This window comes from Limulus polyphemus, unplaced genomic scaffold (genome assembly GCF_000517525.1).
Source record: "Limulus polyphemus unplaced genomic scaffold, Limulus_polyphemus-2.1.2 Scaffold1277, whole genome shotgun sequence".
NCBI classification, from domain to species: Eukaryota; Metazoa; Arthropoda; class Merostomata; order Xiphosura; family Limulidae; genus Limulus; species Limulus polyphemus.
In genome coordinates, this window is record NW_013666887.1 from 128,021 (window position 1) to 144,781 (window position 16,761).

Sequence of the window (16,761 nt, forward strand, 5' to 3'; positions counted from 1 at the left end):
ATTCAAACAACACATGAATAAAAGAACTTATTATTTAATAAAAAAAATGTATTTATAAGATATAAATTTATCTCAACCAATAATATTGTTAGCATAAAAAGTACTTCATTTTGTTTTAGAGTTCTGTTTTTTTGTTTTTTTTTCATTGTGTGCCTAAAATCTTATAAGTGTACCCAATAGGTATATTTTTTCAATAAAACTATAATTTTTGTGTCTATCTTGCCCGAGTAACACCATATTCATTTTCTTGTCTGTTCATACAATCTCTGACATCCAATGTGAGTAACTGTTGGAAAATATGAAATAAATAAAAATAGGTTTTAAAAAAATATTATTGATCAAAAACTTCTATTTTAAATATTTAGTGTGTTCTAACTTGCATTATTTGCTATTTATCGTTATCTATTGAAGTAGTTATGTAGCTGCTAAAATAGCATAAAACGAGCAGTAAAAGCATTGTGAAAGAAATAAAACTTGAACTTGCATCTCTGGCCTATATTGATATAGGTATTATTTTTCCAACTGTATTTTCGGTCAAGCTCAGTGTGTCTCTAATAATTATAATTTGTTTTCAGTAACTTAGAAGTTCTAGTATATGTTAATTGACAATAACTGTACTAATATCCACAAATAAATCTTTTTGTGTTATCTGAATAGTTTGCCACCTCAGAACTCCTAGCTTGCTATACTCACTAACCCTAAATATCTTTACCTGATGTATTTTCATGCAAGAATATTGCTGTATCTTTCAAACAGATATGATATAACACAAAAAAAAGATAGCATGAATGAAAAGAATGTGAAAAAATACTACAACAAACTTCCAGGTTTGTGGCATCTTCCTAAGTTTTGTAAACTTTGTATTATAATCTTTTACTCTTCCCCTGAGAATTTCTGCTAGTTACTTTCTCAGAAACCTCAGATTATGCCAGTTTATTTTATATTGAGGTAGATAAATAAGAATCTCTTTGATACAGTCATTTTTACCATTGATTCTATCTGGTTTCAAAGCTAAGATTTTAGTTACTGTCCAACCCACTTACTGTGACATCATAAAAGACTGGCAGAATCACTGACAGAAGAGGAAAGTCATGTGAAAAATAAAATCTGAGTAAGTCTTTTTCCAAGTGATGAAAGTTTTTTGAGTGAATATAAAACTATATCTGGGGATCTGCATAGAAATTAATTCTAAAAAAAAAATTGATCTGTTGTTTACAGGAAAATCCCCCCCCCCCCAGACCTGCACAGAGATCAAAGTTCAAATGTTTACTTTCTTTATACATTAGATAAATGTTATAGAGTTACAAAATATGAATTCTAAAATATATTTGGTTAAAAATTTTTGTTGAAGTAGTTAGAATTACTATATTTACTTAAATTTTGAAATTTAATATATAATAGTGTTAAGTTATTTAAGATTAGTATAAAGACCAAAGTCACTCTTGCATTTTACTATATATTTTCAATTTCATCAAAATTTTACTTTGCTTGTGTGATTTATAATGTACATTTATGTTATTAAATAATACCCTTTTTTCTGCCATCTTTGACAGAAAGTCCTAAAAAGACCCACACAGAAGCATCAGCATATAGAAGTAAGTGATGTGGAGCCTGTTGTCAAACAAAAGAAACAAACATCAGAGCCAGAGCAAGAAAAACTGTCAAGTCAGCTACCCAAGAAGCAACCTCTGGCAGGTGAGACAGAGAGGAGTGTACTATCACCATCCCTTTCAACACAAGAAAAAGGAGTTCAAGTTGAAATAACATCTTCAGAACCTGTTTCCCAAGTTTCAGATTCTCCTAGAAGAATAGAAACCAGTGCTGTTCAGGTGTGTGTGTGTAACATTTATTGATTTGATTTGAATTTGTAAAAATTAAAAAAACAACAACATTTAAATATATATTTATAAACCAAAACTATGCTGGTAATTTATTATTGAAAAAAAATTCATTTTTAGAGTATAGAAAATTATATATCAAAAGTATGAAGTTTGAAAAACACTTGCTATCTATCAGATTAAAAGTTAACAGGTGAGTAATGTAACTTTGAATGCATCAAAACAATACTTGACCATCAAAACAATACTTGACCGTTATTTCAGATATCTTGCTATGCATATTCAAAACGAAAAATAACCTTACAATTGTAAAGTGAAAGAATTAAGTGACTTATAGGACCACCAGGGGCAAAGCATCAATAGTTGTACCATCAGATTAAAAAAACAACAACATATCCCATGCACTACAAACATTTTCATTTCTGTTTCCAAAACCATTCCTTTGCTTGAATGCTGCATTAGCATGTTTCCACTCCCCCAGCTTACCTATTGCAATTGTGAAACTTCTCTTTTATGTTGTTATTAATTGTGGGTGTTTCTTGGAGTCATCATTGGCTGAACTAGTAGACTATCTGTAATTTTGGCTAATGAGGAAACTTCTTTTCACTCCTAAAAATTTACTTCCTAAGGCAGCAAGAATATTTTTAACAAAAAAGTATTGTTTACCTAGGCAGACCTGACACCATTTTGAAGCTTATATGGTGTTTGTTACAACTTACAGCAATAAGTGGTGACTACTTCAGTTAGCGAAATAAAGTTACAAAAAAATGTTAATGAATATTAATCAAATTGAATTTCTAAGATGAAAGAAAAAGTTTAAAGTAAAAATTACTGGAAAGTTTTAAAGTTTTGTTTTTATGTGAATACTGTAAGAATTTTTGTAAAAATATACACTAGTATGCTTAAGGTTGATCCATGTAGTTAATGAATATGTAGAAGAACTTTGTATATAAAAAATCTTGTAATATACAGATGTCTTTAAAAAGATTGACCAAAAAAACTTGGATTGAAAGACATGGAGATTTATATGTTAATATTATTTTATATTCATGTTTTAAAAGACTTACATGAGTCACCTCAAGTGTTAATGATCGACTCACAACACATTTTTTGCTGGTATTTTGCAATACTTATGTGAATTTGGCATGTTTTTTTTAAAGGATCCTGCAACCAAAGATAAGGAAAAAACCAATGAAACTCCCAAGAAAGAAGAATCAACATCTTTGTTAATACGTGTCACTGTGCGGAAGATTGTCACAAAGGAGTTTATGTACAATGGTAAAGTTGTGAAAAAGACTGTTGATGAGGTGAGGTTTATCTTGTGTCTCATTAGTTAATATGTTTTACATACTTTAATGTTTTGTTTTTTTTCATTCCAGTCATTAGTCCTTGAAAATGAGGAATTATTGGACTCTTAATTAAAAAATAATCTTAATGGTGTTGTTAGAGCTCTTCAGCATTGATAAAGTTGGTGGTACTTTTTCACTTGTGGAAAAAAAGGAGAAAAAAATGTTGTTTTTATGGATTCTTATTTTAGTTTATCTGTTTGAAATAAATCCAATGGATTCCAGTGTGAGACAAGATTACTTTTGCTAATTTTATTGATGTTCTTTTGTAGTACAAGTTAGTTAAAAGATGTGCTGTGTTATTCAAAAACCTTTCTTTGTGAGTAGAAAATTCCAGTACATAGGTTACATGCATGCAGGTTGCAGTTTCATCTCCCCTTTGTGTGTTAAACATATTTTCAGATATTCTATTATGTGTTTATACACAATTATAAGTTCAAAGTATTTTTGTTGAAAATGTAAACAGTGTAACTAGTAAGACTTACTAACAGAAGCCACTAGAAGCAAAGATTACTTTAGTATGTTAGACTTGGTACAAAACCTTCAAGTTTACAGCAGTGGTTTTAAACCTTTTCTTGGTCAAGGAACCCTGCAAGTAGCAGGTAATATTAGTCGGAACCCAATATTCTCTATCCATTATCTCCCTTTTGCAAGTTACAGAATTTTGTGGAACCCTTGAAGTATGCTCATGGAACCCAAGGATTCTGCAGAACTCCAGTTGACAAACATTGGTTTACAGTATTTATTGTAATGCTTTAATAAGTTCGGCTTGGTATAAAACCTTAAAGTTTACAGTATTTATTGTAAATGCTTTAGTAAGCTAGACTTGATGTAAAATGTGAAAGTTTACATTGTTTATTGTCATTCACATGTATTATTTATGACCTGTATATTAATTGAAAATATATACTGTTTTGCACGTTTTTACACTGAGGGAAATGATAAGTTATTGAAATGTTTCACTGAAGACTGGATTGGACAATAACGTTTTTAAAACAGTTGCAGATATCTTAAGTTACAAAAGTTAGGGTTTAATTTTGTCTGAATACAGATAGATAAATGTAGCATATTTCAAGCCTTTGGTCTTTGTTGAGGTTATTTTATTCATGAAAGACTGTCTGAAGAAATGTCAGTAACGTGTACTGGAATTGGTAGCAACTGCCTTTTGTAGAAAAAACAACAACCATAGAGGACGACATTTTGAAAGTCTTCTGTCTTTCATCTTCAGGTCAGCATGTGTAAGCTATTGTAGGTCTTTCACAGTATCCTGGTAGATTGTGGAGGATGTGTTATGACTGGTTGTTTATCCCTGGTTTTGATTGGTGGAATGGCTGCATGTGGCTTCAACCAATAGTAGCCATAGGTTGCTCATCTCTAATCTCCAGACTCTGTTTAGTGAAGGCTTTGTTGTATTGATATAGAAAGATTCTTTAATTTTTCTTGTCTTCCAAAATTCGTCTGTGTCAATTATTCTTTTTTTTTTTATCCCAGTTTATTTTGTGTCCAGTTGACATGGTGTTTTCTGCAATGGCTGAATTTTGTTTTTTCATGAGTATTTTGCTGTGTTTGTGTTCTTTTAGTCTTGTCCTGAGTTGTCTTCCCATTTCTCCAATGTATGTTTTGTTGGAGGAACATGGGCTTTCGTAGTTTAAATTTTTGTGCTTTTCATAAGTAGGTTTTTGTTTGGTTTTCATTAAAAGAGATGTTATTGTCTTGTAAGATTTCCACCAGACATCTATGTTGAAATTTATGGCTATGCATTTGAGTTTTTCACTGAAATTTTGTATGTATGGGAGGCAAATAGTAGTAGTCGTGTTCTTATCTTTTCTTTCTGTTGTGGTCTTCAGGGAGTTCTTGATGAAGATAGAGGTGTAACTCTGTTTAAAACACTATGATCTTTTATGGTTCTGTTTTGATGGATGTCTCATCAAAAATATTTTCTGTTCTTTTGTTCAGGCATTAGATTATAACATGTTTTACTAAGAATGGGTGATTGAACTGGAAGTGTAGGTATCTGTTAGTGTGGGTGGGTTTTTCTTCTTCCTTGTCTGCTGATGGGTATGTCAAAAAATGGTAGGCTGTTTTGTTCTTCTATTTCCATAGTGAACTGGATTGTTTTATCTACAGAATTTTATCTATGTAATAATCATTTAAACTAACATGAGGTAAAACCATTGGTGGTCAGTATATTAAAGGTGTTTACTGTTACCGTAAACAATATCTAAAGGAATTAAAATGTAGAGGTGAAAGTTGTTAAATGTTCATGATCCTCTGTAAAACATCTAAATCCGTAATCTGTAGCAAGAATGTTGTAGAATTTCCCACAGAACTGAGTGAATTTTGTGTTTAAAATGTGCGATGAAACATCTCGTTTGTGAAAAGTAAGAGTGAGTTTACAAACTATCTACAAATTCTTGTAATATTGAACAAATTATATTGCAAATAATAACTTGTGAGTATTAGACATTGTAACATAACTTATTTTACTATTTATATTTATAAATTAAATATTATAGCTTTACAGTTGAAAGTGCTTATTGAAAACTTTAAACTTGAATATTAGATTAATGATACTGACATCTAAATCAATGTAAAGAGCTTGAAAACTTGTAGTTAAATATTTAATTTCATTACATGGTGGAAAATGTTTGTTTTCTTGTATTTTGTAATTTTAGCTGCTTTAGTGTTGCTTGCTATGAAGGTAGAAAATAAACAGTAATTTTAATTAGACTCTAAAAGTTGTTAATATTTTGAACATTTTTAGTCTGGATGTCTGTATTTTTTAAAAAGATGGCAAGTTTAAAGGATTGTATGACCTGATTGTACAGTGGAAGCCATTTCATAAGTATCATTTACAGGATTTCTGTTTTTTGCACAGTGATAGAAATATATAAATATTTGGATATATATATTTGACAAGCTGAGGTACCTGTCCTTTGTCCGGGTAATGAATGCCAAAATAAATGTGGGGGTGGATGCTATGAAAAATAACACAAAAGTTCTAACTTTCACACAATTTATTTATAACATAATATATTATTACAGGATTCCTTCTTACCTCACCAGAAATTTTTGAAACTACAAAGTAATACTACTTATATACACATACAGATTTATACTAATACAGTTTACTTGCAATTACTTTTGAGGTGGGAAGCAATGTGCGACCTCTTTGAGTTAATGGTGAAACACTGTGAAACTAAGCGTACATGTGCTCATTTTGTTTTCACATGATTACTTAATTAAGTTACTTGCCATGTTATATCAAATTTAATAGTTTCTTTTTGTGTGTGTGTAAGGATGTTGTGCCATCTTTGAATGTAGTTGTTAACTTACATCAAATATAATAAATTCTGAATAACAGCAATAATGAGGGAAGTTGGGGGTTCTGAACCCCCGATTAACATTCTCCTTGTTCCAAACTATCATTCCACAAAGTTTGGTTGAGGTTGGCCAAGAGATCTAGGAGTAATTATATAGATTATACTTTTCTTGGTATCCTAGTTACATATCCTGTGAAATTGTTCTGGAAACAGCTAGAGAAAACATTTTTATTAGCCTTAATTTAAGGCTAACACATTATTAAAATTAACCAGTGTTTCATTTATAATGGAATTTAATCATAAAACTTCTGAACTAAGGTCCAAACAAGTTTTTTGAAAACTCTTAACAGTACCCTCTCTCCCTCTCTAAAAGTAACTTACATAACTAGTTGCTGCATTTAAATTTAAATTTTTGTTAATAAGTCACAACCGTGTTACTTAATTTAAATGTGTATCTTCTTGTGCCCTAGGAAGAAGAAGAACCCATTGTTCAGGAGATACCAGAAGAACATATCTCTCCTACTGGCTCCACATCTTCTTCATCTAGAGTGACCTATGTTTCTCATCGTAGTTCTATTACATCAGGAGAGTTAGGTGACATTAGTTCCTTGGGAACTACCACATCTAGTGGTGTAACTTCTTCTCTGGCTTCTAGCTCAACCAGCAGGTCTTCAGAACACACTACAGCCTCCCAGCGATCTCAGTTAAGCAAGACATCTTCAACTTCAAGTTTAGACAAAGTATCTTTGATTAGAACAACTACGCGTAGTTCCGATCCAGGAAATATTCCCCATAGCGAACAGGATCCAGACACTAGTCAAGAAGATATGTTTCTCCGACCACAGTTTGCTCTCAGTAGAAGGCCTGTTCAAGATAAATCAGGAGGACATCAAGAACATTCTGATATATCTGACTTGTCTCTACCTTTAGCTGAGTCAACTCGTGTGACTAGAAGTTTGGCTATTTCAGATTTTTCAACAGGTCAGTCACAAAGTTTAGCTGAGTCAGATAAGGGAACTTTTCCACAGACTCCCAAGCAAAGAAAAAATGCTCGTAGTAGAAAAGATGCTGGGAAAAAACAGGAAAAACTCGCTGAAGCATCTTTTAATGAACAAAAAACTGCAGAAGATCTGCAAAGTATTGAGGAATCTGGGCATAAGTCCAGTGAAACATCAGGGTTAGTGTTTTGAGTTGTGAATTTGAGAAATTGTTGTAATGTTTTTTCTTTCTATCTTTCTTCATTCTTTCCTATTTCCATATTTCCTGCTTTTTTTCAGTATTGAGAAGTACATTAAACTATTTAATTTTTTAAAATATTTTGATAATTTTTGTTCTTCTTTGTTGAAACATTATTGGAACCTGGAGCTCACCAGCACTCAGGTGGATATATTTTTTTATCCATGAAAACTGAATATTATTGAGAAGTAATCCTCTGGTTTCAGACTTTTATACTTTCTTCCACTGAAAAATATATGTCATTAAAAACAATGTCATTTAGCTTCCATTTGCATTTTTGTCCAGTAGGTTACAACCAAGCCTTCATTCTTAGCAATGAATGTCTTGGGATATAATGCACACAAATTTAGATCTTGTTTCTTCAGTTTTTCTTTTCATTCTATTCATATTTAAAAAGTAGCTTTAAATATTTACTGCATGCTTGTTTAAGACTGGTTTTTTGCCCTTCCAATTCCATCCCACATGCAGTAACATATTTGAGATTAATCAGCTTGGAGTGTTAGTTTCTGACCTTAATAATGATTACTAATATTATTAAAGTTCAAGAATGAGTTTCACTTGAATGTTTAACTAATATAATGTTAAAAAGATGCTTTATGTGCCTAAAGGTAATTTATATAGCTAATAAATATCTAAACAGTCCCAAGTATAATGATTTGGGTAATTCACTATATTTTCAAAAGCAATGAGTGTTTCATCTATTGAAAACTGCTTGGTCTAGTAATCCACAAATATATTATTCTATTTAGTAATTCACTAATGTATCCATTGGGATTGAATTACTGAAAGTTTGTCCTTTTTTTTTCTGTCTTGTTAACTTAAGAATAAAAATTATAGATGAACACAGTTTTAGGTATGTTTTTGTGTGTGTGCTACTTTGCTGAACAACCAATGTCATAGAAATTTAAAGTAAAAACTGAAACTTTGAAATATTTACAGTCTAATTTTCAGATTACATTATTATCTTCTAGGATGTTTAACACTCCAGTCTGAACTGTTTTAGTCATCTTGTCATTTTCATGTCATTCCTTGTAAACACTATTTTGAATGTTAAAGTATGTTTCATACATAAGAATGAGTAAGACCAAAAAGAAGGAATTTATAATCACTTAGAAATTATTTTTACAGTAAAATTAGACATTTATTTGTTAATTTTAAACTATAATGATAATAAAAGTTAATCTTATCTAATCACTATGTTTTGTGTAAGAAGAATTCATATGTTCAGTATAATTAAAACTTGCTTAACAATATATTATTATGATACAAAATTTGGTTGTCTCTCTCTCTCTCTTTCTCCCTTTTTTTTTAAACTGAAACAGAACTAAATTTTTTGTTTAAGAATAATTTGGCTCCTAAAAATAATTTATTTTTAATTATCCTAGTGTACAATTTTATAACTAGATCAAGCCCAGAAATCCCATTGGTGCATCTTGTTAGAACAAAAGAAGTTCAGGAGAAAAGCACAACTGAAGAGAGTATACAAAGCTTTGGGGTTCTTCCAGGTTTGTTAAAACATTCCTACTAATGCAGAATGAGCAGAATCTTCTATGTTTTAAAAAATGTATAATTTCATACAAATGTTAGTTTGTGATTAGAATCACAGGAGAGTTTAAAAACAGTTCTGTGTATATATAGTTAATGGAATCCCATGGAATCTTCTATGTTCTAAAAAATGTATAATTCCAGTGTAATTTTAGACAAATGTTAGTTTGTGATTAGAATCACAGGAGAGTTTAAAAACAGTTCTGTGTATATAGTTAATGGAATTCCATAAATGAATGAAAAGCTGGCATTTGATTTATTTTGTTAATTCACAATCTGTGCTGTGATATACTGTATTTTGTACTGTTTGATTATGATAATTTGAGGATGAGTAAATGATCATGGTTTTAATTTGATAAACAGGAAAGCGAGTAATGGCTAAGTGGAGAGATGGCTACTATTATCCTGGAACAGTGAAAAAACCCGAATCCAATGGAAGGTTAGAGATAATCGTAACATTTGCCTTCTGATTAACATTGTCTAATCCAAAGTTATACATAAGAGAGGTAGTAGCCCTAAGACTGACCCAACTCCATGCAGTGGGCTGAAATGCAGGATAGATGAGACCATTTTAATATTTTCAGTTTTGATTTTCATATTTCTAGATAGACTTAAATACTGCAAGAGTTCGAGGGAATATGTAACATTGTTTTTAACTGTTATTTTCTCTAATATTTCAACAGATACTTATTGTTTTCAAAGTTTGATTTCTTCTTCTTCCTTTCACCAATTTCTGGTAAGAGGAGGGTTTTTAAGTATCAGATATCTCATTTTAACCCTCTGGGTTAAATTGATTATACACAGTTGATGTTTGAAAATTATGGTCTGGTAGTAATTAGATCTTTTGTATCTGCCATTTTTTGAAGTGTATTCAAAGTTAATAAGAATAATAAAAAAAAAACATTTTCCAGATCATGATTTTTGAAATTTTTTTTTAAGCTGCACATTGGAGCAAACTGCAGTTTTTTATTTAATTTTTGCTGACATAAAAGTCTGAGCCAGTTTTCTGATTTGATCTTCAATTTACACACATAATTTTAACTGTCAAAGTAACATTTTCACATCAGCTGTAGAATACCGGCTAGTAAAAGTAAAGTTGTCATTATTAAAAATGAAGTTTATGAAGAAGTGTTCTCTTGTTAATTTATCAGCTTTTTCATCTTTCTTTATTTGAACACATTTCTTGTCTCTTTAAAAAATTCCTTCGTGGAAAATATTGTACTGCCCCCTCAGACCTTTCCTTGTAAATTTTTACATCTCTAGATATTTTCTTAATCATAACTGGTTCTAATAAAAATTGATCTCACAAAAGTTTCATTTGTTCAAACCCACATAAATACTTTGTTATTCCCTTTTAAGACTGATGTGTGAGAATAATATGGTAAGATATGAAAAAATAACAATTGTTAAGTCTAAGGTTTGAAATCTGATAATAAAAAGAAATGTTAAAATGGTTGTAAAGAAGATAATGGTTAGCATTTTGATCATATGGCCTTCATCGTCTTGCAGAGAAGGTATTTTATCTTTTGACCAAATAATTATTATTTTCATTTATAAGGGTTTGTTTTGTATTTCAGATTTTACTTTGCTCTAGCTGCATTTGTTTGTTGAATTTTTTTTTCCTGGGGTCATCATCAAGTAGATTTCTAACTTTACTGGAAATATTGTGAAAATATTCTATATTTTTAATGATTGTTTGACTTCTAAAGCAACAATAAAATGGTTTCTTCTTGTTTTATTGAAGTAGTTTTCTGATCAACAGCACATGATATTTTTTGCTACCTGGAGCTGAGTTTTCCGATATTTAATAAATTTCCGTAAACTTATGGTATCCAGTCTGTCTGACATCCAACAGATAAACTAAAGTATCATTAAGCCTCATAGTAGCTCAGTCATAAGTCTGAAGGCTTATAATGCTAAAAACTAGGTTTGAATACCTGTGGAGAGCACAGCATAGATAGCTCATTGTGTAGCTTTTGGCTTTACAAACAGTATCAGTAATATGCAGATTCAGGACTATTAAGCAAAGAATAAATTGAACACAGGCTACAGAGGAAAAACAAATGAAATCTTTATTCACAATAGTTATTATGTATCTCACCCACTGGCTGTCTTCTAATCATTTGTACTGAAACTGGTTGCAGGGGCTGGAGAAACTCAAAAATACATCCATACATGACAAGGACCAGGAAGAATTATTATGTTCACACAGGAAAAGAACAGGATTCTACTGATCCTTCATATCACTTAAAGGAATCATAGTGTATTATTCCATAATCTAGGATGGGACAAAAAGTAGTTTTGGTTGGATTTCAGATAGCTAGTTCCTTATACCCAATCATATTCAGATATTTTTGGATCAAATGCCACAGACTTGAGTTATCTTTTAGTACTTTAAAAATTGAGTAAAGATGTACATGGGGTTGTACAGTTTCACATGAGCAGCTACTGCAGGCCCTTTAAGGGATTATGGCACTTGAAGGTGTGAGACAGTGCTTAACACTCAATCCACCACTGAGACTATTATTTGTATTGTGCTTGCTGTTGCTGCTAGTACTATGACTATCTGTGACTTACAGTGGTAACACAGTGTATGGACATGATGTTTATTTGAACTACATAATGACTATCTATATTATGACTAACAGGAATCCCAACTTTAATACCTGGAAAATTAAACTTTGTTTAGAAGGTAGTAGAAGCACTAGTGGGTTTGATGGTGGAATACCTAGTATGTGTGACACACTTGCAAATAGTATCATGCCTACATAGTATTTTGAGGTAATCTGTTGATGAAAATGCCATTTGATTATCTAATTCATTGCAAAATTAACATCATCAAATCACATTTCATTAGATAGTGCAATATCTAGTCAGATCAGATGTTTGTCCTATTATAGTCAACAACTATTCCAAATGACATATTGAAGGGAAAAACCCCAGTTCCCCAATTTGTACAAGTATCTGTGTCACCTCTTGAGATGGGCTTGCCACACCCCAATGAGTGGACACGCACACAATGTTAAACTGATAAAAGCTTCTCTGTGATAGCTGCTGTTGCATGTAATCTTAATCTAATCGAAATGATTAGTAAGTATTTTCACATCTGAGTTATAAGGATGTCGTAATTACAGCATAACACCTGCACATAAATTTTGAAAAATTAATTGAATATGCTGTACTATAGATATATTCTCAATGAGTTATAGAAATGATTAGTAAGTATTTTCACTTTTTCACATCTGAGTTATAAGGATGTCGTAATTACAGCATAACACCTGCACATAAATTTTGAAAAATTAATTGAATATGCTGTACTATATATATATTCTCAATGAGTTATAGAAGGTTGAAATTATCAGTTATTTCAACTGTGAAAAACTTATGATTCAGTTCCTTGTTTCATCTACATTGCTGAAAAACCCTTATTTTAATACCCTTGTTTCTAGTAATAAAAATACTTTCAATTTTGTGTGAACAAGAAATCACTTAAATGCCTATAGAAAAAGTTCAAGAAACAAACAATCTAATACAACATTAAGATCATTATTCATTTAACAGAATACACTAATTTCTTACCCTTTAACGAAGAGATAAAATAGTAAACATTTTATGAAGTCACTGTGCTCATGTTGTTCAAGAACATAACAGAACAAGTAAAGTTTTGTTGGGCAATAATCCTTGTGAACTTGATGGTTTCAAAGAACTAAGAAGTCACTTTACTTATTTTGCCAAGATCATTACGGGTATGATATAATAGAAAATTCTGTTTTTTTGTGTTACACTAAAACATAACAGTATAAATATAACTTATATCTGGTAGTATAAAAAATACAGAAGCTGTTTGAATAAACATTAAAATCAAAGTTTCTGCACAGGGCATGCTGAAAACTAACAAATCATAGTCAGTGGAAGAAAAATCCATTAATAAAGTAGTTTATATCAGTCTTTTAAGAAATATGAATTCCACAAGGAGTAATGTAAAGCAAATCTTTACATGTTATTTTACTATTTTACAGTAATTTTTAATTTGTCTATATTTTTTGTTATTGGCTTGATTCACTCTGAAAATTTTCTGTGTACTTATGATTTGTCCTTCATGGATTAATACATTAATTACTATAGTTTGAAAATATACTAATCAATTGTTTTCCTAGATGGTCAGTTCAGTTTGATGATGGAGATACAAGAGCTATTCGAGAGTGTGACCTATTAGTGATGGCTCTACTTCATGAGGGATTGAGTGTTCTTGCTTTGTCAGAAGATGATTACTATGACCCTGGAATAGTAAGAGGACATTACCGAGAAGGAAATGAAGTTGGTTATGTTGTAGAAAGAGATGACAGAGTTACAAAGAGGTAGGTAATATTAGATTTCAAACTTCTTTTTTACTGTTATTATTATTATTATGATGATTGTTATATTTTTATATTTATTAAGTTACAAAGCTTTCAAATACATTTGTAGGAAGACATTTACAATAAGCTTTTTAAGACATTCTAAAATTGTTGAAGTTATTTTAGTTTTCTTTTAAAGCCAATAAATATGTTTTGTGTTATAGCAGCCATGAGTTGAGTACAAGGTAACAATCCCATTGGTCGCACTGACAAGTGCTGACCTCTCGTAGAGATTGGCTGCCTCGAAGGAAATAGAAAAAGATGGGAGGGGGGTAAAAATGCTTGCTCCATTCTCTCAATGGGCTAGCATCACTCCTGGCTCAACCTGCAAGGGATGGTTGCATCTTGCTTTCAACTGTAGCTTTGCTACACCAGAATGTCATCAGCAAAGGTTAGCACACATCATCTGGTCATGTTACACTGATACCTGTTTTGAGCATTTTATCAGCAAGATAGGAAGATGGGCTCTACTATAAAGATGTAAAGCTACTTCCAAAGTTTCTGACTAGCTTCAAAGTTTTCCCATATAACAGTTGTGAATACAGCAATATTAATACAGGTTTCTCTTCCACTGCGATAACCAGTACAGCCTTCTCTGGAATCTTGCCAATAATGTTTTGTAGGACAATGACTCATTAGTCTTTAAGACGAGAATGATCCTTTATGGGTTTGGGTAAGAATTTAATAAAAGCATCAGTCTGTATCTGAGGAATGCTACCTGTTGCCAAGATATCTTCATACTTCATCACTAACTTCAATAGGCTGTCTTCTGTAAGCTTTTTGAACTTAAGGTGGGTATTTTTACACCATCCAGATCAGAAGCTCTATTTCTATATGTACTTATGGCACTGTTTATCTTATCTAAGCTAAAGATGACTTCCATATCCACATGTAGTTGTACTTCAGGCGGGGATTGATGTAGTTTGCTGATGTATAAGGTGATAATTTTTACTCTTAAAACAATGCCTGATTTTACCCCTCATTTTATACACAGGTATGAGGATAGAGTTCCTATAAGAACTCTCCGGTTAATAGCATATTTAATCAAAACTACATTTTTCCTTTTACTTTTGTTTGCTTTTTTTGAGTAAGTGCATTGACATTGTGCCACATACTGCGTTACAATAACATATTTGTAATTGTATCATTTGTCTCAATTCTTCATAACCAGAAGTTATTTATCTCACATGCTAGTTACAATTAATCAAGACATTTTTGATTTGAATTTTATATTATTCATCATAGTAAAATATTGCTAATATTATATCAAAAAAGCTAGTTTTTGTAACACACATTAACTTTGTAATCATGTTTTTGTAGTAGATGACTATATCTTAAGGTTTAGTATATTTTTTTTGTAAGAGAAAAGGAGTTCAACCATGATGAAAACTTTGTAAAGTTATTTATTACATGTTTGTGACTTAATTTATGTCACATTGAGATCTCTGTAGTGCATTTGAAGAGCATGAAAAACCACACTTGTGGTTGTACTGATTACCTCAGACTGCAGATTAGCACAGTTTAAAAATAACCTCTATGAATTTCTTTACAAAAGTAACATTCTAGACTTGCTTGACAATAGAGGTCATTCTGTACACCAAACATTCAAAGAAATACACTTAGTTTGCTCAAAAATTTCAGGTTTGTCTTGTACATCGACAAATACGGTAATGTATCTGTGCAAGAAGGCCTAGCCTTGGTCTTTGTCTGTTTAAGACTGGGGTACCATCAGCATAGTAAAAAACTGACATTGCCATGTTTTTGGACCCTGTGTTAGCTATAAGCTTGTGGAAGTGCCAGATGACATTCTCGTGAGATTGGTCTTGCTACATAATTTTTTCCATTTCATATTATGTGCTTTGGAAATTGTTCTTATCTGTGCAATCCTTGCTATCTCAGCTCTATCTGGGTCATGCTTTATCTGCATGAACTCAGCCTGGGCTTAACTTTATGCTTTCCAGGCTTTATCAGTATCCCTGTTTCACCAGTATGAGGTATTTTTTTGCAGATATTTGATACTCCACACCTACTTTACAAAAACAGGGGAAATTGGTTTATTTTATTTTTAGCATGGAATCTCCTTTTGTTAGTTTTTCTCTCTTCACTTTTTGTATTAGTTATGCACTTATTCTTCAAGATAAATTATTATTTTTATAAAATGTTTCACCTTAAAGTGTTGGATTTTTTAACAGCATTTTTTAAAATTTCAGATATCCACGTGCATCAGTAATCCTGTCAGCTGATCAGGCTGCTGCTGTTGTGTCTCCGATGTTCCATTCACCAGCTCCTACAGCAGCAGTCAGCTTAGGTGAGTCCATTAGTTACTTTACAGACTGCTTATTCTTTAATATAGTAAATGAAATTCAAACAACATTTGCAAGACTCAATTTACAAGATGTAGATTTTTTTAACTCTGAAGTAATCCAGCTGAACACTGACAATACATGTTTAATAACTCAGTTATCTTTTATGTTATTAATCTTACAGTTGAGACCATGGGCTAAGATTTGTGTGTTACCTTCACGAATAAGTTTTTATTTACTTTTTTAATATAAAATTTTAGTTGGCTTTATAATTTTTTGTCATTCTTACACCACATAAATCCAATAATTAAAACGTACTACTTCCTACATCAATAAATGTACTGTTTTATTATTTTTATTTGTTTAATTTGGTCATTAATGTTTAGTTTTGTATATTGAATCTAATCAAAAACACCTTAGGTTTGGCCAAAAAAGGATTGGGCATGCGAGTTTAAGGAATGAAATCAAAATTGGTGGCCAAACTGGTAGCTACAGTTATAGCATTGATAAAAACTGTACAACAAATATTCATTCATTAGTTAGCTTAGTCATGTTTTTTGTTTAACTTGGGACATGATGATGTTTTAATTAGATATCATGACTTTTTGTCAATACACACCAACAAGCCACAGCAAGTAAGAAAGTGACACTTGATAGTAACCAACATTAGCTTTTGGAATGCAACTCTATTATTTGGAACAGACCTATACTTTTAAATATATGGTGGTAGTTTTCCTCTCTAAAACAGTGTTAATAACTTCCTTTATAGTAAT

General features: G+C 31.3%; 1 protein-coding gene across 3 annotated transcripts in view; it reads left to right on the forward strand.

Moving 5' to 3' along the window:
• The window catches only part of LOC106462890 (TP53-binding protein 1-like), an 86,132-nt gene that overhangs the window by 48,938 nt on the left and 20,433 nt on the right, over nucleotides 1-16,761 (forward strand). For all 3 annotated transcript variants that reach the window (XM_022390296.1, XM_022390298.1, XM_022390297.1), the window contains exons 16-22: nucleotides 1,554-1,829; nucleotides 2,999-3,145; nucleotides 6,978-7,684; nucleotides 9,148-9,248; nucleotides 9,652-9,727; nucleotides 13,446-13,646; nucleotides 15,896-15,993. In XM_022390296.1, coding sequence (XP_022246004.1) covers nucleotides 1,554-1,829; nucleotides 2,999-3,145; nucleotides 6,978-7,684; nucleotides 9,148-9,248; nucleotides 9,652-9,727; nucleotides 13,446-13,646; nucleotides 15,896-15,993 — 1,606 coding nt within the window. The remainder of the gene's footprint in view (nucleotides 1-1,553; nucleotides 1,830-2,998; nucleotides 3,146-6,977; nucleotides 7,685-9,147; nucleotides 9,249-9,651; nucleotides 9,728-13,445; nucleotides 13,647-15,895; nucleotides 15,994-16,761) is intronic.